The sequence below is a fragment of the Lissotriton helveticus genome, chromosome 4_1 (assembly GCF_964261635.1).
Source record: "Lissotriton helveticus chromosome 4_1, aLisHel1.1, whole genome shotgun sequence".
NCBI lineage: Eukaryota > Metazoa > Chordata > Amphibia > Caudata > Salamandridae > Lissotriton > Lissotriton helveticus.
Window position 1 is genome coordinate 841,953,380 of NC_136063.1, and position 26,535 is coordinate 841,979,914.

Below are 26,535 nucleotides of genomic sequence, written 5' to 3' on the forward strand. Positions count from 1 at the left end.
TTCTGAGCCAGCTTCCAACAGAGAGCAATTGTACAGTTTTGGAATGAGCTCTGTATCTAATTAGCCGAAACCCAGTGCATTTTGTCGAAATCACATCATCTACCAGGCAAAAAGTGGGGGTGACCAAGTCGAGAAGCATTTGCAATGCAAAAAACTGAAAGTTTGAGCTAGTGGCGTTGTAAATAATGTTTATTTGTTTTTTTGTTGTTGTTAGAAATATCCCAGCAGTAGCATAAGTAAGGGTGCAGAACCTTATGTGGCCAATAGAGGTCCCTTTACAACTCCACAGGGTCACCTTGTAACCACCTGTGGTACGGCACCCTTTTCTTGCTTCGTGGATTTTATTTTATTACTTATGCTACTGCTGGTATATTTTTTTAACAGAAAAAGAAACCTTACAAAAAGAAAAGCTTTTTCCTAAATAAAATTATAATATTTATGGAGTGCATCTTGAATACACTGTACTGTATACATTAATGCCACTATATTTCATGTTGTGCTCATAGGAGCATGGTGCTGTAATGCCAATGTATGCACAGTTCTTACGAAGTTAAAATGTGTGTAGCCCATTGTTCAACTACGTAGCGCATAACCATGTAGAGTGTTAGTGACATCACCATCAAAATCACAAGGGCCCGTGTTACCAGTGCGGTGCACCATAATATGTGCATTTCGGGATGTTCAGTCATTAGTAATAACGTCAGGGTTACATTGATTAAAGCGATGAGTGTAGTGTAACTTCCAAATAATAGAAATGTATCTTAAAGTTCGGTTCCTACAGGATCAACCTACCCTTTACTCAAGGTCTCTTCAACTATGCTGGCAGAGTAGACCACAGCTGGTAACAGTTGCTACGGACATTAAAGTTACTAGGTGTGGCCTCGTAGCACTATAAATAACAGGTACTATTTCATACTTTGGGGAGACTGCAAGCGGTGTGCTGCGCCCCAACAATTTCCTTAATAATTAATCCGAAAACGGTTAGCATATCAGACAAAAAATTAAGAAATGTTCAAAATCTACACACAAGTACACGTTAGAATGTTCAGCATCACACCCGATACTTACAGTCCTCAAACCACACTTTAATATGCTACGAATAAGATGATTAAAAATCAGAAACGCTTTCAGCTTCCTGAAGCAATAAGAAGTGTTTGAAAGCCATGAGGGAGAAAGAACAAGAGCGGAATAACTTTCAAATCAATGAGGGGCTCCTGTGATGCTCAATCCTATGACAATAAAACGTGTCAAAATTACACATTTAATTAGAGAGTTTGCTTACCGTGTTGCCAATATAGTAGCAAACCAAAGAGTTTCCGCCCATTCTTCGGGATTGTGTATGCACAATACATGTGTGAGAAGTTGGCCTGGTATATGATGCTCACTAGTTCTAGTGATCACCTTGTACCATGCCAAGCACCCCTTATGGTGCAGGTTGTAAAGTCAACCTTATAGACAAGCTATCCTAGGGGTAGCATGGACTAAGCAGTCTTAGGCTAAACTCTGTAAAGGCATGTGAAGCAAGCTGTTTTACCATACACAATCTCTTGAATACCAAATGAAAGGACACCACACAGATATATATTGAAAATATATATAGATTTATTTCTACAAATAACCCTGATACTCTTTATGAGCACAGAAGCAAATGCGTTAAAACAAAACACAGTTTAAATACACAAAAGTTGCACAATTATGGATGGGCCCTAGGGGCCACCTAAACCATATACTAAAATAGTGGTATAAGAACCACTATGGGGAAAGTGAAGAGGCCTAGGGCCTGGGGAATCGCTGGAGCTGTTCGGGACTAGCAGTGAAGAAGTCGGGAAAGGCCCGCGGGACTCGGGTGCAGTGCGGAAAGTGCACGCTTTACCAATGCAATGTCAATGGTGCGTAAAAGTTACAAAGTTAGTTATTAAGGAACCTTCCGAGTGACCTAGAAGGATAAAACTTTAGACACAGACACTAGAGGTGTGTACCAGTGTGGGAACACCAGCGTTGCTGAGTTACCTCACCCACAGGAAGCGGGTGCACAGTGTCGAAGTAGTGTCGGGTTTCGTCACGCAGGTCGATGGTGCTTGGAGCTGAAGATGCTGCAGGCGACTCGATGTGAAGAGTTCCGGTGGATCCAAGGGTGGATCTGAAGAGGTGAAGACCTGAAAGCAGAGGGGACAATGTTCAAAGTCACTAGCCAGTGACTACCGTGGAACCAGACTGGAACCAGGCGATGTCGGGTGCAAACAGGCGTCGAGGTGTAGCTTCTCTCTGCAGCCACGTGGACACGAGGGGTCGAGGACGTCCAGGAGTCGATCACGAGCTGTCCCACGCAGGCTTCTCGCTGTTGGCGGTGTCGGCAACTTGATTGGAGCAAACAGGCCTTGGCTAATGCAAGCCACGCAGGAATCGAAAAAGGCTTGTTACTCGGACCAGCAAGGTCAGAGCAGGTGCTCCCTTTTACAGGAGCGAGGGCAAGTCTGGAGCAACCAGACCCGCAGTGTAAGTTGAAGGTTTCGTCGCCAAGATGGCCGCTAGCCACGTGGCAAGTGGACGGGATGGCGCGTCGAGTGGCACAGTGCAAAAGGGCCCCACGCAGATCGTGGAGATGCTGGGGGGCTGATTTTCGGTGCAAGGGCTGCTCGAGGTTGGGGCTTCTGAAACCCCAAAGCACAGCGTCGAGGGTGCCTCTGATGCTGCGCAGTCAGCGTTTCGGGGGTCTTCCAAGAGGTCCGGTCCCACGTCTCTCGGTGCCTCCACGGGTCCCTTCTTTGCAGGGACTGTGGATCGGGCTGTGAGAAGTCTGGGAGTCTGGGTCTTGTCAGGCTCTGGGCTCGGGCTCCGGCGGGAGGCGGCGGCAAAGCAGACGTCGAGTTGCTGGTGGGTGCCTGTGTTCACAGGGTGGTCACTCCTTGGCCACAAGGGAGATTCTCTTCCGTCTTCTGTGCAGCAGAATGTCGAAGTCCAGTCTTCTTCTGTATTTCAAGTTGATTCAGGATGATCTCAAGTCTCAGGACACATCTCCCACTCTTATTCGAATCTGGGGGGCCGGATAACCTACTAGGTCCCTCCTCTGGGTGGAACCAGGAAGGGGAGTGGTTACACCCCCTTTCCTTTGTCCAGTTTCGCGCCAGGACTGGGGCAGGAAAGCCCCAGCACCGGTTTGAACTGGCCTATGCACAGGGACACCTTGTGTGCCCCAGGCATGTCTGATTCTATTCAGCGCTGTCCTACCCAATACACAAAATCCTGTCTGGGGTGGTGCTAGCACCTCCCAAGGCAGGAAACCCTTTGTCCAAGCTGCCCTCGCTGGAAGGACTCCCAGCAGCAGGAGGTCAGACTTGTGTCTGTGGTGGCAGCATCCATTTTGTGATGCTGAGGCTCTGTTTAACTTTAACCGGGGTTCAGGCTAGGTACATGTCGTGTCCCTCTAGAAGGGTGGAATGCTACCCCCGTCGCCAGAACTGGCGAGGGGGTAGTATTCCAATTCGTATGACACCTTACTCGACATGTTTTGATAAAGCCAAACCAAAGATAGCATTTAACCGCGAGGTTCATAATGCACTTAAGAGTATATGGTATGGCAGTATCATGAAACAGCTAAAGGACATGGTTCCGAAAGCTGCAGACAGGCTCAGCTCATGCCAGAGCACTATCTCACATATTCCCAAGCACTCTGCCTCCAGGATTGATGAGGCCTTCCATAGGAGTGGCTGATAGGGACATATGTGTCCATTTTAGGTTAGGTATAGGCATACTACACCTAAGTAAGGGGTGATTACACCGACTTAACCCAGCTGAGTGATCAGCCAGTTGTGTCAAATATGGAGGCCAGGCCAGGGGTGGCACAATACGTGCTGCAGCCCCTGGTAGGCCTTGGAAGCACCTATCCCCTGGGTACCTGGGTACACTGTTACAGGGGCCAATAAGGTGAGCCAATTCCAATTGTGTATGTACCTAAGGTACATGGAGTCCATTTTAAGGAGAGAGCAATTAGCCTGGGACCCTGAATAGCAGGATCCCAGGCCAACTATGTCAAAAAAAACAGCTAAACACCAGGCAAAAAGTTTGGGGGTAACCATAGTCAGATATCCACCTTCCTACAACATGGTCTTGTGTGCTTTTTTGCTCCTCCTCCGTACCACTATAGCAACTTTTATTTCAAACTCCCTGTCCCTTTTTTCACAACAGTTTCATCAGTTGCATTTTCCCATATTACCAGGCCAAGTATGGAGACTATGCAAAGCAGGGAGAAACCATTCCTGACAGTGTGTGCGGAGGGCAGTGGATAAGGGTGGGAAGAGGGGCAGAGAGAGGAGGTGGCTTGCGACTCTTCTGTCTAACAATTTTCCACATAGCAAAGCTGGAAAGCGCCCCAGCCACTGGATCTAAGTCCGTAATTCCTAACGCATACAAGGGCGCTTTAACTTTTCCATCGAGCCCGGTTTTCATTATCCGATCTGCCTATAGGAATCCTCTGCTTTTGTGCCTCTTCCTCCTTAAAATTTCCACTCCGCTGCCTTGGGGTTGAAAAGTGGAACCGGGTCCATCATTGAGCAGAATACAAATGGGATTGACTCCCTCCCCGCCACCCCCAGTTTCTTTTTTTGTTTTAATTTGATTAAAAAGAAAGTGGCAGTATGATGCACATCTAATAAGTCTATCTGTCTCTGCTGCAGGCTAGTTCCCAGCAGTGTACGCAGCTGCCTGAGAACTCAGTTTGGGTAGAGGAAGGGGGTGGGGGAGGGCGTCTCTGACCTCCTCAGAAAGAGAGTGGGCCAGGGGCTGCTCTTTCTGAGGACCCGACCAACTTCTTCCGAAATAAAACACTAACACTACGAGCTGCAAAAGCCCGGGGCGCTCTGAGGAAAGGGCATTCTAGTCAAGCTCAGTTTGGGATGTGCAGAAACTGCAAGATGACATGAGAAAGAAAAGTCAGCCTGGCAGAAAATAGCGACCCCGCTCCATCCCAGACATGCCAGCACCTCACGGCTGGCAGGGGGACTTCCACACCCACATGCATGTTTCAACGGACCAACTTTGTTTACATTCACACTCCGAGATTATTATGAACACATCCTTCTAGGCAAGTGTGTGATTTCTCCACAAAGATACAATTCCTGTCTGTAGCAGTGGTGCTGTAAGAGTTAATATGGCCAATTGGTATAAATTTAAAACAGTAAGAAAAATTCCAGACTTTGAATCTCGAGTGGGAGGGCAATGCAGTGACCGTATGAGGGAACGTGACCCCAACATAAAACGAGCAGCTGAGCCGGCTGCAGGCTGCCATTCGTGCATGAAATATAAACTTTCAGACAAGTGTTATCTGCGTGCCTCGGACACGCTTGCTCCGGTTCACGCTCCTACAAAAAACAAGCATTTGCGATACAAGAGGACTCGCATTTACGCGAGTCATATTGCATTGCAAAAGGGAGTGCGGGGGGGCAGGGTAGCAAGAAGGCATGAACGGGAGTGCAGGTGGCAAGGCATGAGAAAAAAAATAGTGCTCCCAATCTAAATAACACATACCATGCAACACTCAAAGTAAAGGGGCCCGTAGTCATGGAAGCATACAAATAACAACATGGCCATAATAAGGCGGGACTAACAAGCCTCGTAATCAATCAGAGGGCAGCATTTACGAATGTCAATGACACGAGCCAATCAAAAACTTGGGCGAAGAGTGGGTGGAGCTTCCACGCCATACTAGATAATTGCATGCCTCACAAAGCGAGCAGCGCATGCGCGCTCCCGCTCTAGGCTCGGCCTAAAAGGGGGCAATTTCCTACACTATATTTTACTACTTAAGCAGTCACAAGTGCAGTAGACTTGCAGGCACCAGGGCAATGGTTTGAATGGTGTACCAGGTGCTGTGGTACACAGACCAAATGCTGTAGGAAACCTACTGAACTCAGATTATTACTATGTGTTACTACTAATCAAGCAGTCACTAGTGCAGGTACCTTGCAGGCACTAGATCCATGGTTTGAATGGTACAGGTGTACAGGGGCCAAAAGCTCTAGTAACCACACTGAACATTGATTATTGCTATGGTTTACTACTAAACTAGCAGTTGAGTGCTTTTTTGGTTCTTTTGTAACCATTCCACCCTAAGTAACACCTAGCCAAAAGCATCACTGCAGGAAAAGCTGTAACCCTTTGAACTTTTCTGTCTACATACAACTTATGTTACATTCAGCACATTTATATGGTACATTTTCACAGTCCTAAAATGTTTCTGAATCTGGACACACTAGCACCTTGGCAAGGGCAATGTCTTTTGTATAACTTTAGAACTTCAGCCATTGTAAACACTATATAAATACTTATACCTTAACATATGGCATTCCATACCAAGCATTGGCAAAGAATAGGTCTCACCTATGCGAGATCTATTGGTTTTGTCAATGTTTTTTAGCCAAAATATGCAGCAGCATTAGCTTCAGTGCAGCATAACTGAAAATAAAAAGCGCTATAACGTAATCACGCGGGCTGTCATACAACTTTTTTTTACATTACTTTCAGTCATCAGGCGGTAAGGGGGACGGTGGCAGCTTCCTCCCGACTCCGCTAGGCACCATACTTTGAGCATAGTTGCTCTCTCTATGTTTTAATTTTAAATCGGCTCCGTGAGCGAAAAGGAATTTTAATTTTGAAAAAGTGTATTCTATTTTAAAATTGTACTGGCATTGCAACTGGGTATTAACAAAATTGATTAGTGTCACGCTGTTCTGAAATATCACTTACTAGCACACACTGAGGGATCAGCTCAAAAGGCAGCTCGACCTGTTGCCTGCACGCCCGGTCCGACCCTCCATCCAATCACGGGTGCGGAAGGCAGGGCAGAGCCAGGCACATTCAGGGAGGCGAGCGGTTAGCGCTCTAGCTCTCCCCTACTCGAGGGGTATAAAGTTAGCGAGGAGGCGCACGTTTTTGCGGTAAGGGGGACGGTGGCAGCTTCCTCCCGACTCCGCTTGGCACCATACTTCGAGCATAGTTGCTCTCTCTATGTTTTAATTTTAAATCGGCTCCGTGAGCGAAAAGGAATTTTAATTTTGAAAAAGTGTATTCTATTTTAAAATTGTACTGGCATTGCAACTGGGTATTAACAGAATTGATTAGTGTCACGCTGTTCTGAAATGTCACTTACTAGCACACACTGAGGGATCATCTCAAAAGGCAGCTCGACCTGTGCCTGCACGCCCGGTCCGACCCTCCATCCAATCACGGGTGCGGAAGGCGGGGCAGAGCCAGGCACATTCAGGGAGGCGAGCGGTTAGCGCTCTAGCTCTCCCCTACTCGAGGGGTATAAAGCAACTCGTCTGCTCCAACGCGCAGTGTTGACGCGCAGTGTGGCGCCTAATCCTGCGCCTAATCCTGCGCCTAATCCTGCGCCTAATCCTGCGCATAATCCTGCGCCTAAGACGAGCCGAAGACTAGCCCGTCTGCGCCCGTCCGCGACCGAACGGGGCCAGGGGCAGAGGGCTATGGCGGATTGTATCACTCGTAGTAGATTTACATATACCAGCCAGACACTATTGGATATTGGTAGGTGCATTCCTATACCATGTACTCATAAGGTGGGAAATAAACTAGAAGGTCCTTTCTCTTTTTGGATGTGTCATGACCAATTTTCTATCTGCGCTAAAACCGGACCAAGTCAGCTAGGGTCTCGGTCATTGGCTCCTATTATACATTCTGCAGAACTGATTGACACTCCATTCAAGGACCTATCCCTTAATTGTAAAAGCTTAGTTCGAGGCATATGGGCTGCAGATGGTACATTTATGAATAGATCGCCATCTGGTGTTGGGCTCGGATGATTGCACTTTGTTTTTCTTCTGGAGAAGTCTTTGTCGTCATAGGTGACTCCTCCTCTCGGTGTTAGTGCGCATGGGCATCGGCTCAATCCTTAGATTGTTTTTTTCCGCCATCGGGTTCGGATGAGGATCGAAGCGCTCCGGACCGACTTCAACAAAGAAGGTTATAACCGGCGCGTATTCCTTTCCAAATCGACGGTATCGTTATCGAACGCGACTTCACTCCATACCGACGCGATTCGAAGGACGACGACTACGAGAAACTCGACGTAGTCCAGCCCGGGGTCCATGGAAAGGACTCCATTCAAAAAATGTCCAACGTGTGGTGCTAAGTTCCCACACAAGGACCTACACGAAGTGTGCAACCTCTGCTTGTCCCCTGAACACGAATCCAGGGACTGTGAGGCCTGTGCAGCGTTCTCGTCAAAGTCGACGATTAGAAACCGTCGAGCCCGAAGACACGAGGTATCGAGAATGCAGTCACAAGCAATCCCGGAGCTGTTCGAGGACCAGCAACCAGAAGAGGAGGAAGAAGAGGCCGACGAGGCGGGGTCAGAAGCGGACGAGTCCGACGTCGAGGAAATCGACGTCCAACAAACCGTGAGTGACGACGTCCCTTTACCGAAAAACAGACCCCGCACGGTGTCGACCCCGCCCTCGAGCCCGGTCAGACAACCGAAAAAAGTTTCCAACGCCCCGCCTTCGAGCCCGGCAACGAAACAGAAACCGAAACACTCGGTCCCCCATCATAGTGGTTCCGGTTCCGATAAACCAACCACATCGACACCGAAGCACCAGGTCAAGGAAAGCTCGAAGTCGAAGCAGTCCATGTCGACACCGAAGCACGCTTCGGCGCCGAAAACACCCTCGACACCGGGGACATCTTCGATACCGAAGAAGTCGGATCCGAACAAAACTTCGGCACCGAAAATACAAATGGACATTTCAAAGAAAAGACACCTTTCGGAACCGAAAACTGCGGTACCGACACAGGAACACGGAACGGATCCTAAACAAAAGACTTTGTTTATTGACCCAAAGACTGGCAAGGTAGTCACAGAGCTACCTAAAAAGAGGAAACATGAACATTTGGACGACAAGGCTCATCCAAAGAAGAGAACAATGGGGACGAATACAACTCCTCCCCCTTCTCCCAAACCTCACACACCATCTTCGCCTATTCCTCACAATAGGCCAGATATTCCTCCCACACGTCCATCTACACCTACAACAGATGGAGAAAGTGACACAGGGGAGGGGGGACACCCTGGGGATGATGAGGACACAATCCCAGAGGAGGCAGACCCATGGGAGGAGTATAATGTGGGATCAGGTAATGATACCGACCTTGAGTCATATCCCTCAAAACCTTCACCTCCTGATGACAATACTGGGTTTGCACAACTCATTACTAGAGCAGCAACATTTCATAAGGTAGACCTACATACAGAACCTCTAGTACAGGACTTCTTATTAGAGACACTACCTACTGCACAAAGAACATCAGGAACACTACCAATGCTAAAAGGCCTTCTCAGTCATACATCAGAGATATTCAAAGACCCAGTGAGGGCTAGGGTATTGAACCCAAGAATTGATAAAAAATATAGGGCAGCTCCAAAAGACCCAATATACATTAAGGGACAAATTCCTCTAGACTCACTAGTGGTCACAAACGCTCGCAAGAGAGCAAACTCTTTATCTACGGGAGAAGCGCCACCTCCTGACAAAGAGTCTAAACTAATAGATGCCTCTGGCAAGAGAGTAGCATCTCAAGCGGCAAACAGTTGGCGCATAGCTAATACGCAAGCACTACTTGCAAGGTATGACAGAGCGCATTATGATGAGTTAGAAACACTCATCAAACATCTCCCTAAAGAACATCAAAAGAGAGCTGATCAACTTATACAAGAAGGGTAGTTAATTACTAACACTTCAATAAAGTGCGCCCTAGACGCGGCAGAAACTGCGGCAAGGTCGACAAATACAAGCATCATGCTAAGGAGACATGCATGGCTCAGAGTGTCAGGATTCAAACAAGAGGTACAAACCTCGTTACTTAATCAACCTTTTGATGGGAAAACACTTTTTGGCACAGGGACAGATGAGGCCCTAGAAAAAATGAAAAAGGATACAGAAACGGCTAAATCAATGGGAGCATTGCAGCAGCCGACACAAAGAGGTTCCTTTCGTAGATCCACCTATAGAGGAGGATCCAAAAGTACAGGTACAAACCAACAGCAAACCTCTTTTACACCTACATCACCCAGAGGTAATTCTAGAGGTGGATACAGGGGTAACAACAACAAGGGTAGAGGTCGCGGAAACAACAACAACCGCAACTCTCCAACCCCAAAACAGTGACTTCATAGAGCTTCCCCCAGACCATATAACACCGGTAGGGGGACGCCTATCACAGTTCCTACCTGTCTGGGAAAACATCACATCAGACAAGTGGGTAAGACAAATTATCCAACATGGTTATTGCCTAGAACTCACAGCTACCCCACCAAACATCCCCCCCAAACAGCGTCCAATGAAACAAGATCACCTGACACTGTTAAAACAGGAAGTAATATCACTGCTAGAAAAGCATGCCATAGAGAAGGTTCCACAGCACCAACAGGGAACAGGAGTATACTCCCTATACTTCCTAATCCCCAAAAAGGACGGGTCTCTAAGGCCAATACTGGACCTAAGACCTCTCAACGCATACATAAATTCGGAACATTTCCACATGGTCACGCTCCAACAAGTACTTCCTTTACTGAAGAAAGGGGACTTTCTTTCTACACTGGATCTAAAAGACGCTTACTTTCATATCCCTATTCACAAAGCCCACAGGAAATACCTCAGGTTTGTGGTAGAAGGACAACATTATCAGTTCAAAGTCCTCCCATTTGGTGTCACGACGGCACCAAGGGTGTTCACAAAATGCCTGGCAGTGGTAGCAGCTCACCTAAGAAGACAACAAATTCATGTCTTCCCATACTTGGACGACTGGCTAATAAAAGCCAGGTCGCAAGAGGAGTGTCTGCAACACACACAAAAGACAATTCAGCTACTACACCAGCTAGGGTTCACGGTGAACTACACAAAGTCACACCTACAACCAAACAAAGTTCAACAATATCTGGGGGCTACCATAGACACAGAAAAAGCCAAAGTGTACCCCAACCCAATAAGAGTCCAAGCAATGCTTACAATCATTCAGAGATTTCAGCCACAACACTCACTAACAGCAAGAGTGTTCATGCAGCTACTAGGCATGATGTCATCCTGCATACTGCTAATACCATATGCAAAACTACAAATGCGTCCGCTACAAGAATGCTTAGCGACACAGTGGAATCAGGCTCAAGGACAGATTACGGATCTGGTGTTGGTAGACGACCGCACACACCGCTCTCTGAAGTGGTGGAACAGAACAAACATTACCAAGGGGCGGTTGTTCCTAGAGCCAATTCCACAGGTGACAATAACAGCAGACGCATCGCTCACCGGATGGGGAGCACATATGGACAAATACACAGTACAAGGAAGGTGGAGTGTGCAGGAAAAAACACTGCACATCAACTATCTAGAACTACTGGCAGTGTTTCTAGCATTGAAAGCCTTTCAGATACATGTTATCCACAAAGCAGTCCTGATCAGAACAGACAACATGACAGCAATGTATTATATTCAAAAACAGGGGGGGACGCACTCTCTCCAATTATCCAGACTAGCACAGGAGATTTGGAGATGGGCCATTCCTCAAAACATCTATCTGTTAGCCGAACACCTACCAGGAGTTCAAAACCAGATAGCAGACATCTTAAGCAGACAGTCGGAACAAATACACGAATGGGAACTGCACCAACAAATACTGCAGCCATTCTTCCAAAGATGGGGACAACCAGAGATAGACCTATTTGCCACTCATCAGAACGCAAAATGCCAAAGCTTCGCGTCCAGGTACCCACATCACCTGTCGCAGGGCAATGCGTTATGGATAAATTGGTCCAACAAATTTGCATACGCTTTTCCCCCTCTCCCACTAATCCCATTAGTGGTCAGGAAACTGCAACAACATTCAATGACCATGATACTAGTAGCACCCACGTGGGCAAGACAGCCGTGGTTCACCACGCTCCTGCAACTCTCACAAGTGCCACATCAAAAGCTACGAATTCTACCCATGCACCTTACACAGAACCATGGAGAAATAATGCACCCAGATCCAACTCAATTGAACTTAGCGATCTGGCTCCTGAAATCCTAGAATTTGGGTACTTAGATCTCCCCCCAAATTGCATGGAAATAATTAAACAAGCGAGACGTCCAACCACCAGAGCATGCTATGCAGCTAAGTGGAAGAGGTTTGCTATACACTGCACTAATAACAATATCAACCCTCTAGACGTATCAACAAGGGAGATTATTTGCTACTTGTTACACTTACAGCAATGTAATCTAGCGTACACATCTATCAGAGTACATCTAGCAGCTATAGCAGCATACCTACAAAACAGGCAGCGCATATCACTGTTCAGAGTACCAGCGATAAAAGCATTCATGGAAGGTCTTAAAAGAGTCATTCCACCAAGATTACCACCTTCCCCAGTCTGGAACCTCAACGTAGTACTCACCAGACTAATGGGGCCACCCTTCGAACCTATGCATAGGTGCGAAATACAATTCCTTACATGGAAGGTGGCATTCCTTATAGCCATTACCTCACTCAGAAGAGTAAGCGAGTTACAGGCATTAACAATACAAGAACCATTCCTACAGATACACCAGAATAAAGTGGTTCTTAGAACAAACCCAAAGTTCTTGCCTAAAGTAATTTCAGCATTCCACATCAATCAGCCAGTGGAATTACCAGTCTTCTTTCCAAAGCCACAGACGGTGGCAGAAAGGGCTCTACATACACTAGATGTTAAAAGAGCCATTTCATACTACATAGAAAGAACACAAGACTTCAGGAAAACTAAACAACTATTTGTAGCATTTTCCCCAACACATAAGGGCAATCCTATCTCTAAAGCAGGCATCGCAAGATGGATTGTAAGATGTATACAAATATGTTACATTAAAGCAAAGAGAACATTAACTGTTCCTCCTAGAGCTCATTCCACAAGAAAACTAGGAGCATCTATGGCATTCTTAGGGAACATTCCCCTAGATGACATATGTAGAGCAGCAACTTGGTCTACACCACATACATTCACAAAGCACTACTGTGTTGATGTACAGGCTGCACAACAAGCCAGAGTGGGCCAAGCTGTATTAAAAACTCTATTTCAGACAGTTGCGACAGACACTGGTGACCACCGCTAGGGAGGTAACTGCTGTACAATCTATTCATAAATGTACCATCTGCAGCCCATATGCCTCGAACGGAATATGCTACTTACCAGTATGCATCTGTTCTTGGCATAGAGGGCTGCAGAGTGGTACATGCCCTCCCTGCCTCCCCGGAAACCTGTGTCTGTCCCAACATTATCTTATTTAGATACATTTACATGGGCATATCTTTATGTACTACACTACACTACTCCATCTAACCCTACTATGGCAAAACAATCTAAGGATGGAGCCGATGCCCATGCGCACTAACACCGAGAGGAGGAGTCACCTATGACGACAAAGACTTCTCCAGAAGAAAAACAAAGTGCAATCATCCGAGCCCAACACCAGATGGCGATCTATTCATAAATGTACCACTCTGCAGCCCTCTATGCCAAGAACAGATGCATACTGGTAAGTAGCATATTCCTTGTGTAACATCCGCTCTTTAGCCAGACATGCAACTCAAGTATGGGATCTCATAACATCTGAGAGACCCCATCTATGCTTTCTCACTGAGACATGGTTGAAACCTCATACCGTCCCGGCCATAACACTTGGGGTACCACAAGGATATAAAATGGTGAGGTTGGACCGTCCAATTAAAACAGGAGGGGGGATAGCCATTGTGTTCAGACAGGAGATGGATGTTGTTATTACTGAAACTATGTGCTCTCCCCAGATGGAGCTCCTGATCTTTACAATTAATCCTAGCTCAAGGGAAACCAGGAAGGGAGCTTTAGTCTATCTCCCCCCAGGCCCGAGTAAGAATTTTTCTATTCAACTGGTTGAAGCTTTGGCACCTCACGTGCAGGAGAATTCGGACTTCATCCTGGTAGGGGATTTCAACGTCCACAGCGAAATGGCCAATTGTGTTGAGGCTCAGACTTTACTAACTGATCTGGGCACATTGTGGCTAAAAATGATAAATCAGGGACCCACACATCTGGCAGGCCACACATTGGACTTAATATTGTCCAATTCAACTAACATAAAATGCATGCCGCCTACCCAGGTGGAATGGACAGACCATTCCATCATCAGTTTTTACACCTGTACCAACCATAAACCAAAGGCCATTCACAGGGTGATGGCTGACATTAGGAGACCCTGGCATAAACTAACACTAGAGGGTTTTAAGGGGAAATACATTGAACCCAGTTGGGATGAATGTGGGGGCAATGTTACTACGGCACTGCGAAGGTTTGATGAAGCAGTGACAGTGGCTATAAACCACGCTGTGCCTTTAAGAACATTTAAACCCCGACCCGCCCCCAAACAAGAAGTCTGGTATACGGATGACTTGAGACAATTAACAATAACTATGAGAAAGTTAGAAAAACTATGGAGGATCACTCGCAAGACTGAGGATAAGGAAAAAAACAGGATTTCTTTAAAAAGCTATCATAAAGCCATTCGGGCCGCACGAAAACATCATATTGCAGCCCAATTACTAGCAGCAGGTAAAAATGTAAAAGTTTTATATCAAGTGCTACAAACCTTCATTAAGCCTGCTGCTTGTGAGACCGTGGAGATAGCATCCCAGGAACTTTGTAATAACATCTCTCAGTTCTTCATTAGAAAGATTGAGGGAATATATGACAAAATACTGGCCTCCAAGAACAATAGTAATAATATGGCTACAGCTGACAACACTGCTCAGTCACTCACTGGAGTATATATGAACTGCGTTGGTAAGCTTGCAGAATTCCCCCCCATATCAACGGAGGAGGTAATTGCCCTAACTACTCAAAGAGCGGGTGCCCCTCAGATATCATTCCGGCTCGCATCATGCCAACATTGGCTAATGATCTGGGTACAGGAATTCGACACATAGTTAACATGTCCTTGAGCACAGGGGAAGTTCCCCCCAGATTGGAAACATGCACTTGTGAGACCTCTGAGGAAAAACAACACCATCCCTTTGACTGAATTGACAAATTTGAGACCAATCTCACTTCTCCCCTTAGTTGGGACGCTTACTGAGAAGTTTGTTAATAAGCACCTGTCAAATTATATCGAAAGTGCAGGGGGGCTAGATCCCTCTCAGTCTGGGTTCAGGCCGAGACATAGCACCGAGACTGCCTTGCTGTCCGTCGCTGATGATCTTCGTATGCTACAGGATAGTGGTTCTTCTGTTATCCTGGTGCTCTTAGATCTGTCAGCGGCGTTTGACACTGTATCATATGACATCATGATTTCCAGACTAACTGACATCGGGCTGGAAGGCGTTGGCCTGGCTAAGGAGTTTTCTTACAAAGCGTACCCAGAGTGTCATCTTGGGTCCGTATCGGTCGGAGGAGGTAGAGATCTCAAAGGGGGTGCCACAGGGCTCTTGTTTGAGCCCCACGTTATTTAACATCTATGTGGCCCTCCTAGCTAACATCATGAGATCCCACGGCTTCATCCCGGTATCGTATGCGGACGATACTCAACTCCTCTTTCCGTTTAAAACGATGACATCAGAAGTGCGAAACTCCTTTGCCAGGGGGATGAAAGAGGTGGCACATTGGATGGCAGTAAACTTCCTGCAGTGCAATGTCTCCAAAACGGAAGTGATGCTTTTCGGGGAAGCTAAACGCCTGTGGACTCCTTACTGGTGGCCTCAAGATCTCGGCCCAGTCCCTGAGCCCAAACAGGTTGTAAAAGATCTTGGAGTAAACTTGGATCAGGAGCTTGCCTTGAAACAACATGGAAATCAAGTGGTTGGCTCCTGTTTCCATGTTATTGGGCTTCTCCGGAAAGTGTTCCCCCTGCTCCCTGATACTACCAGAAGAACTCTGGTACAATCACTCGTGTTGAGTAGATTAGACTATTGCAACGGATTGCTGCTAGCTGCCAACGAGGGGATTATTGCAAGATTACAAGTTGTGCAAAACACCGCCGCACGTCTTGTTCTTAATGTCCCTGCTCGAACTCCATCTAAACCTCTGCTGACCAAACTCCACTGGCTTTCAGTGAAACAGAGGGTGAGGTTTAAAGTATGCTGTATCATTCATAAATGTCTCACAGGGAATGGTCCCGATTACCTGACTAAAAAGTTTAACTCATATGTCCCCTCTAGATCTCTTAGATCTGGAGATCAACAATTACTATGTGTTCCCAAGTTTAATAAGACAAGACAAGGGGGCAGAGCTCTGTCAGTGGTAAGCCCAAAGCTATGGAATGATCTCCCCATGGAACTCAAACTATGCACAGAACACCTTCCTTTTAGGAAAAAATTAAAAACCTTTCTCTTTCAGGATTAGGCCATCCATCTATGGATGACCGTTACATGTTTGGGTTTCATTGCTCTTAGATGTTGCCAGAGGCGCGGAGATACTCCTTCGGGAGTCGAGTCCTAGCGCGGTATAAGTCTATAAATAAATAAATAAAAATTTGCAACATAGCTAAAAAACATTAGCAAAGCCAAGAATCTCTCATAGGCAAAACCTATTAGCTTTGTCAGTGCTTATTTTTTCTTGCATCTTCAAATGCTTGTTTTGCAGCACCCATAAATCTGGCATGAGTCCTATGGATGGGTTCAGGCACCAACAGCTGTGGTCTTTAAATATATTTACTAAAACTGTCCGCATTCCAACGTCATTGTCCAAATATCTAAGTTTACATAGTGTTCTAAACTTTAAACGCAAATAATGAAAATTCAGTTAATCTGCTGTTTGTCTATACAAGTGGAGCCAAGTGGAGCTCTGCCTAGTTATCAGCACTCTTTAATAAATCATATGTTAGACTTTTTTATCACAATTACCATCTTGGTGCCTTAAATTTATCATCCTTGTTGAACTCTACTGCTTTAACACACTATTTCTATATTTTATGCTGATTCTTTTGCTGTTTGACATGTTTGTCTCCACAGTATATTGCCTTGATTATTTAGTAAATCGACAAGAAGTACTGCTGCACTGTACCAGTGTTTCTGCAGTCCACTTCCATGAGTGATCTTGTCTGATTATGTAACATGGACATAGATCAGCAACACTGTTAGAGTGATTGGAACAGGTGACGTAGTGCTAAATAAAGACTAAATCATAATTTGTGCAGAACAAGCAATGGTTGAACTGAGGAACGTGACTGTAAACACGAGTCAGGTTTAGGTTGAGTTCCGCGTTGTCTTTGTCCCATCGTAGGTCTGTGATCAGTCTCTCAGTCTCTGCATGATAGTAGACCAGACCTATTGATAAGCAGAGTCTTGTATAGCACAGTTGTTTCAACTGAATCAACTCCAGACACTTTTTGACATGGATGAGTGTTTGAAGGCAAAATTAAGAAAGGTGAGTTTTTAGTTATTTTTCTGAAGGAGAAGTTGTTTGTTCTGTCCGGGATAACTTGGAGTGGGAAGTGTTGTTTTTTTTTTAACTGTACTATAATCCTTCTTGCTAACGTTTAAAATGAAAAAAGTATGTGCATTTTCTTTTGGCAGATATTGCGGATGTGTCAGTGCAGCAGTGCAAGCAGCGGTATCTTGATATGAAAAGCCGATGTCGTTCCAATGAAATTATATTCAATGCAGAATTTGTGACAGCCGATTCTACCAAGGTACAGTGAGTCCATCTGTAAGTTCTATTGAACTTCATGTTTATGGACTTTGAAATTAGTAATACTCCTCTGTTTTGGTATCAACTTCACCAATGCGTTTGTTTTTAGTCGCAGTATGATATGATGTTTTTTTTTTTTTTTTTAATATTCTTTGCATTTCAGGCTATACCTTCACCTGATGAAATCCTATAGATTTTGCGAGGCATGCTTGAGCAATTTACCGGACTTATTTGCTCTACCTAAGAGTAATGTGCGCAGTCCTGAATGGGAAGCAAGCTATATTTCATATGTATATGTATATATATATCTATATATCTATATATATATTCACTGAAAAAACCATAGGTTATAGACCATATATAGTTAGGAATTAGCATTTACAAAACCTTATTTTACTCACACAAAACCATTGAAATTCGCATATATAGTTAGTTGCACTAACTATATATCGCGCACCCGCAATCCACTGCTGATCATGGCACATATTACATCATTCATGACATGGTCAGTGACATCACTGATGACATCACTGATGATATCTCAAATGACATCACTGATGACAACATCCAGTGACTGTATGTTTCTGTAAAGTTAAAATATGTCTTACATATTGAAGAATGAGTGGATGTATAAGTGTCTGGATGAAGGATTTAGTAGGTGCATGACTGACTGTATGAGTGAGTGATTAAATGTGTCTCACTGAGTGCATGGGTTAGTGACTAAACTGTCTTAATTTGTGCATCATTATGTCTGTTGTTCTGTAAACTGCTGCATGTGTTGATCAGTAGCTATATGAGTAACTATATGGGTTATTGATTGGTTGCCCAAGTATTTGTATGGGAGACTGAGTGTGTGTGTGGGTGGCTGGGAGGTGTATGACTCTGTGCATAGATGTGTGAGAAGTTGATTCACTAGATGTATGGGTTCAAAAGTGCATGTGGAAACAGCTGTATGGGCGGTTGACTGTGTGCATGAGTGTATTGGTGAGTGAATGGATATCTCAGTGCATATATGTCCAAGTAAGTACATATGTAAAACACAGTACATGTGAGAGTTGACATATATAAATAACTGTGCATAAGAGCCAGTGAATGTGTGAGTGGCTGTATGGATCATTGTGAACTTGTATCAGGGATTGTATAAGAGAGTAAATATGTGTTAGTATATGTTTTGAATAAGTAAGGTGTGTATAACTGTATAGTTGAGGAAATGGAGGTGTGATTGATTCTTTGCATGACTGACTAGGTGTGTGAGTAACTCCATGGATGAGTGACAGTCTGTGAGTGTGTGTTTACACTGAGTGTATCTAAGGTTATATTAGAGTCTGAAGAGGTTCATCGTATTATCACATGAATGATGTCATCAGTAATGTCAAATGAGATGTCATCAGTGATGTCATCAGTGATGTCATCAGTGATGTCATCAGTGATGTCATCAGTGATGTCATCAGTGATGTCATCAGAGATGTCATCAGAGATGTCATCAGTGATGCCATCAGTGATGTCATCAGTGATGCCATCAGTGATGTCATTTGAGATGTCACTGACCATGTCATGAATGATGTAATATGTGACATGATCAGCAGTGGATTGCGGGTGCGCGATATATAGTTAGTGCAACTAACTATATATGCGAATTTCAATGGTTTTGTGTGAGTAAAATAAGGTTTTGTAAATGCTAATTCCTAACTATATATGGTCTATAACCTATGGTTTTTTCAGTGAATTTTGAAGGTTTTGTAAATGCTAATTCCTAACTATATATTGTCTATAACCTATGGTTTTTTCAGTGAATATATATATATATATATATATATATATATATATATATATATATATATATATATATATATATATATATATATATATATATATATATATATATATATATATATAACATTTCTATGGCAAAATGAAAACCCTCATTTTGTTCCTTTTCAAATTAAATGTATTAAGTGTTACCACTTTATTCCAATCAAGATGACTTCAGGTGTGCCATACTTTTGTCATAAGTATGACTGTTAGCATTCTAGTTGTTCTTTAGAACACTCTGGGACATTCTGTCATTGGGCTATAGTTGGGCTACATCTGGCTGATATTTGGGCTACATTTGGGCTGTTTTGTCTCTGGTGGCCATCTTGGGAGACTGCATATCAGAATTTTTTTAATGACATATAAGAGGATTTGAGAAGTCACTCAAAATGTGCCCTAATTTTTCTTTCTTCAGCACTAATCATAATTTCTATGGCAAAATGAACCCCCTCATTTTGTTCCTTTGCAAATTAAATGTATTAAGTGTTAACACTTTATTCCAATCAAGATGACTTCAGGTGTGCCATACTTTTGTCATAAGTAAGACTGTTAGCGCTCTAGTTGTTCTTTAGAACACTCTGGGACATTCTGTCACTGGGCTATAGTTGGGCTACATCTGGCTGATATTTGGGCTACATTTGTTTTTTTTTTGTCTCTGGTGGCCATCTTTGGGCTACATTGGGCTACATTTGGACTCTAACATCTATATAGCCCAATGTAGCCCAATATATATTTTTCAAAGTTAATTTTCATAAAAACCACTGGAGCATATATCTTGAGACATAGCAAAGGCACATCGGGCTACCAGTCCCTACAATTTTGCCAAGTTTTGTGGAAATCCATTCAGCCATTCGAGCTAAAAGTGAGTCCAACCGCCCTATGGAAAACTCAATGTTAAACAAGCATTGGAAATGCAATAGGTCTCGCATTAGGAAAGTTTGACTTTTTATTTATGTGTTGGTTTTGAAAATAGCAAAATTAATACCTTTGTCAGTTACAATGTCAATAGTTTTAACTTTCGCAAATGTGACACCTATAGCATTTGTAATGCAATGTGTGTTGTATTTACGTGACTTAGATGTATTGATATTACAAATAACAATGGCTTTTAATTTTGTAAATAATTATTACTTAAATAAAATTTATTGTAATTTATAATGGCAATAGCTTAAACGTTTGTAAATAACTTTTGTGAAGATTATGTTCAGTGTATTTTATTGTGACGAAAATCCAAGAACATTGCATTTGCACCTACGCACACACAGAGCCACACACACACACACACACACACACACACACACACATACATATATAGATGTGGTGGTGGTGGATCTGGGGGATATGGTGGTGGTGGTGGTGGATGATGTGGTGGTGGTGGATGTGGTGGTGGTGGATGTGGTGGTGGAAGTGATGGTGGTGGGTGTGGTGGATGCGGTGGTGGTGGATGCGGTGGTGGTGGTGGATGCGGTGGTGGTGGTGGATGCGGTGGTGGTGGATGCGGTGGAGGTGGATGCGGTGGTGGTGGATGCGGTGGTGGTGGATGTAGTGGTGGTGGATGATGTGGTGGATGCGGTGGATGTGGTGGTGGACGTGGTGGTCGGTGTGGTGGTGTATTTTGTAGGTGTGGTGGATGTGGTGGTGGATTCAGTGGTGGTGGATGTGGTGGTGGTGGATGTGGTGGTGGTGGATGTGGTGGTGGTGGATGTGGTGGTGGTGGATGCGGTGGTGGTGGATGCAGTGGTGGTGGATGCAGTGGTGGTGGATGTGGTGGATGTGGTGGTGGATGCAGTGGTGGTGGATGTGATGGATGTGGTGGTGGTGGATGTGGCGGTGGTGGATGTGGCGGTGGTGGATGTGGCGGTGGTGGATGTGGCGGTGGTGGATGTGGCGGTGGTGGATGTGGCGGTGGTGGATGTCATGGTGGATGTCGAGGCGATGGTGGATGTGGTGGATGTGGTGGATGTGGATGTGGTGGTGGTTGCGGTGGTGGTGGAAGTGGTGGTGGATGTGTTGGATGTGGTGGTGGGTGTGGTGGTGGGTGTGGTGGATGTGGTGGTGGGTGTGGTGGACGAGGTGGATGTGGTGGTGGTGGATGCGGTGGTGGTGGTGGATGCGGTGGTGGTGGATGTGGATGTGGTGGTGGATGTGGTGGTCTGTGGTGGTGGATGTGGTAGGTGTGGTGGTGGATGCAGTGGTGGTGGATGCAGTGGTGGTGGATGCAGTGGTGTTGCATGTGGTGGTGGTGGATGTGGTGGTGGTGGTGGTGGTGGATGTGGTGGTGGTGGTGGATGTGGTGGATGTGGTGGTGGATGTGGTGGATGTGGTGGTGGATGTGGCGGTGGATGTCATGGTGGATGTCGAGGTGATGGTGGATGTGGTGGTGGATGCGGTGGTGGTGGAAGTGGTGGTGGATGTGTTGGATGTGGTGGTGGTGGTGGATGTGGTGGATAGTGTGCCGCCAAACTATCATGTTTCTACTCCTGCCAGCGTATCCATATATGTAACACAAGTGGAAACACACCAAAAAGCAGCCATGCCTATTAGCTTTGTCAATAGTTGTTCCTACATAAAGATTTAACAAAAAAATAAAGCTTTGCTATATAAAAAAAATACGCTTTTGTTCGTATGTGCTAATTTGTAGCAGAAGACAAACGATTGCGGCTTTCAGGGAGCAGAATTGTGTCACAGCCCTGGCTCACCATTCTGTAATTATGGACAACCTTGTGATCACTGTGGCTACGGTGCAATACGTGAGGGCAAAGTTAGCGCTATATACAATTGTCCACAAAATAAATACAAATTAAAACCTAGAACTGCTGCAAAGGTAAAATCGACTTTTCCCATTTAAGATGATGGAAAAAACAAAGAACATTATCGGCACCCGTCGCAGCAAAGTGTAGCGCTCATAATGTGTAAACATGTACAAGATAAATGAATGCCACTTTGGAAAATTACGCATTCCACTGCAAAAACATGTTTGTACCTGCAAAGGTGGAACTATAACCTATATTTGTGTTGGAGGGAAGAGCTAATAAAAACAAGGAGAAACACGAGAGACGACCTGCGGCCGTCAAAGTGAAAGTACGGCCGGCGGAGGAGAAATGCGACACGACGGGCAGGGGACGGGGCGGAGCGGGGAGAGCGGCATGAGGGTGTGAAGCAGCAGGGGCCTGAGATGCGGCCGCATCAATGGTTGCCACAGCACAAATATTTAGAAAAAAAAACGAAGGCTTAGCTATACAAATAGTAAACATGGTCAACATTGTAGCATAAGGCAAAAGGTGACGACTTTGGAGTTTACAGGAAAGAAGTTCGAATCATAGCGCAAGTTCACAAAGAAACATAAAGGTCGGGTTTCTGTAATCTAACTTGTGGCCATGTAAAACGGTGCAATACGTGAGGGCAAAGTTAGCGCTATATACAATTGTCCACAAAATAAATACAAATTAAAACCTAGAACTGCTGCAAAGGTAAAATCGACTTTTCCCATTTAAGATGATGGAAAAAACAAAGAACATTATCGGCACCCGTCGCAGCAAAGTGTAGCGCTCATAATGTGTAAACATGTACAAGATAAATGAATGCCACTTTGGAAACACGAGAGACGGCCTTGAAAGTACAGCCGGCGGAGGAGAAATGCGACACGACGGGCAGGGGAGGGGGCGGAGCGGGGAGAGCGGCATGAGGGTGTGAAGCAGCAGGGGCCTGAGATGCGGCCGCCTTTGATGTGATAATGCGAGGCAAGCAGCTGGTGGCATTGTGCACGCGCTTTCACATGCACTGCAAGAAATCGCCTGGGAATCGCCTGATCTCGGTAAGCTTTGTTTAAGCCGCCATAGTCTCGCTCTGCTCAATGCGCATGCGCATTGACAGGCGAGACCTAAAACACGTTTTGGGACCCCCCTTTTTTCTCGGCCCCTGCTTGACGAAACCCCCCCAAACTTTCAGGGGACGCTCAGAAACAAAATGTGCCATTTTCCTGAAAATTTCAGCCAATTCCGTCCATCAACGCCAATGTTATTCAACATAGAATTTTCAGAAATCCCTATTCAAAAAAATCCTAACTATATATACCTACTGGCGACCGCCAGTAGGTAATATATATATATATATATATATATATATATATATATATATATATATATATATATAATATTCCTCCAAAGTGACCCGTTTACACGAAGTCCGCGGCGAGTAAAAGCCGAGCAGGTCTCTCGGCGGTTACATATTCCACAGCAGTTTTCTTCACAGAAAAGACTCTCACTCAGGATAAACCACAGTTTATTACGCAAAGGTTACGCGTTTCGACAGCAAAAGCTGTCTTGATCACACAGTTTGCCATTGATACAGAAAGTCTATACATAAGCTTAAGACACCAAAATATATATATGGCATAGTGCCCCAAATATTCAAATATCGTCTATGCCATATATGATTTTACATATTTTCACCAATAGGAGATATCTCCCAAAGTCATCAGTGATGTTATAATGACACTATGTCGAAAGAACATTGATTTTGTATTTTTGTATAAATGTACAGTACAAATATGGATGATTAGAAAAAAAAATATATATATATATATATATATATATATATATATATATCCACACAAATATAATTTTCCGTATGTGCACAATATATATATTTTTGAACTTAAGCAGAAGTGCCCAGCATATCTTTTCCATAACTATGGCATATTAGATAGTTAGCACTCGTCTTAAAATTATCACGTATTTGTAAATGGGAAGGATGTGCTAAACAAAGTGCTTTCTCTCTTGTTTCTGTAACTAGCCACGCAAATAATCACTGAAGGAGTAGTTCAACATACCATGGACTAGTAGGTCCGGTTAGGCAGTATTTGCTTACGTTTTTATAAAATGTTGACAATGCAGTAACTTATCTGACTGCAAAAACATGAACTTTTAAAGATCTAGAGCCTTCTTTACAGTTTGTCAGACGAGTTGCTCTGTCATAAACATCATCGATATTCCATCCGCTTTATTACAAGTACCATAGGATATAATGTACTTGTAATAAGGTGGACTTGGTAAACAGTCTGCCAAACTGTAAATCACACCCATCGTATATGTTGGGCAGGTGCATAGCTCGTTCTGTTCATTTTACTTAAACATCAGTCCTAGTTCTTGTTGGAGTGTTACAGTAAATCTGTGTGGAATGAAATAAAATCTTGACTTATGTGGTTAAATGCATAAAGTTTGAAATCTAGCTACTCTCCAGGCGCATAATAATTTTGTCATTGCTATATATATTTGTATTGCACTGAACAAATCTTTTCAGACTTGTTGGCTCCAAAATGTGTTATATGATGAACACTTTCTAGCCACAAACTAAAATCAAAAATATTGAACAGAGTGGGCTTTCCCATATATGCTTAAAAAGTCAGTCATATATTACATGCAGCATTCATTAAGTGTCTGACTTTTCCTATGCCCTGAATTTCTAAGAGATTCGGAGGGGGCCTTAAACGCTTTTGCTGCTTGGTGCCAATAACCCCTCTAAACCTTCGTTTGCCTATTTGGGATGGTTCTCGCTTGGGCCTCCATAACCTTTTTCCTCATAACTATCCACACCAATTTTACGTAATTTTTTCCCAACATCCCCCGGAATTGCAGTGGTACCTGGAGAGGACCGAGAAATGAACCAAAATATAGCTACAGTTTTGGGGGGGGGGGGGGGGTTGCAGGTTCTCCAAGAACCCGAGGTACCCAGAGTCAACAACCAAGCTGAATCTTACAATGGTTTTGCATTGTGTACTGACTATACATCATTTCATATGGTAAATTATAGAGTATAGAACATGGGGATGAAGAAAAACTCTGTATTTCTTAAATGTACACCAGAAACTGAGCAGTGGTTGTTTGCGCATCTCTGAATTAAGCAGTACATAGCCTGTTTCAAAGGGCATTTTGAAAAATGTCTTCTTTGTTACACACTTGCTTACATTTGAAAGGCACAAACTTGGAGTTATTCGATTGATAATAACAAATGTTCTACTTTATTTTTTTAGTCCCACATGTCTCCCTACATAAATTGTACCCCACTAGCGGGTGGGCCTTGTGCCTGCGACACAAAACGCCCCAAAACATGACCTTGGTGACTTATTTCGTCCCGCAGAATCCATGTTTTTGTTGGGGTTTTTTTTTAAACAAGGCGGCTAGCTGTGGATTTTGGGCTCCAGGTCAGGCGGGACCTTGGGAAAGCTAAGAAACCAGCAAATCTTTTACAGCTACACCTGTGGGAGTGCTGGATGGGGTGACCTGCGAGGATCGCTTCAGATGTTTGTTTGTTTTTACCCACAAACCCTTTCTAATTGCAAACTTTGCCTGAAAAAAACCCATTTTTCTTGCATTTATGTGAAGAAAAGTCTTGGAATCTGCAGGGACCCACAAATCTCCTACCAACCAGTGAATCCCCCAAGTCTCCAGCACATTCTTGAAAACTAGACCCCCAGGGGGGTCCAGGGTGGGGTGACTTCCATAGCTCTCACCAGGTTTTTTCCCCCCATAATACAGTGCAACGCTCAAACTGTGCCTAAAAAACATATTTTCCTTGCATTTCTGTTAGTCCTGGGCTCTGCATGGAACCCCAATTTCCTAGCACCCAGTGTTTCCCCCAAGTCTCCCGAGAAAAACGGTACATGTTGCGCAAGTCTACTGAGAAAAACAGTACCTCACTTGTGTGAGTGGGCCCAAGTGCCTGCGACAGGGAAGGACCCAAAATGTATTGTGGAGACATCAAAATGAACTATTACAAAAACAACCTGGTTTTGCAAGAGAGGCACCTCGATTTTTGGTCCCAGGTTCTGTTGCCATCTAAGAAACCCACCTAACTCAGACATTTCTGAAAACTAGACACCCAGGGGAGTCCAGGGTTGTTTAGCTTTCTTGGATCCCTAATGATTTCTTACCCAGAATCCCCTCTAAGCCTCAAATTTAACTAAAAGCTCACACCTTCCTCACATTTCCGTGTTGTAGGATCACCAGGCCGGCACACATTTTCTACCACTCGGCTTTCCC

At 44.4% G+C, this 26,535-nt stretch overlaps 1 protein-coding gene across 1 annotated transcript in view; it reads left to right on the plus strand.

Annotated features, from left to right (window-relative positions):
• Positions 1-26,535, plus strand: part of RNMT (RNA guanine-7 methyltransferase) — a 188,921-nt gene that overhangs the window by 50,186 nt on the left and 112,200 nt on the right. The window contains exon 5 of the mRNA XM_078687503.1: positions 17,569-17,684. Within this exon, the coding sequence (XP_078543629.1) occupies positions 17,569-17,684 (116 nt within the window). The remainder of the gene's footprint in view (positions 1-17,568; positions 17,685-26,535) is intronic.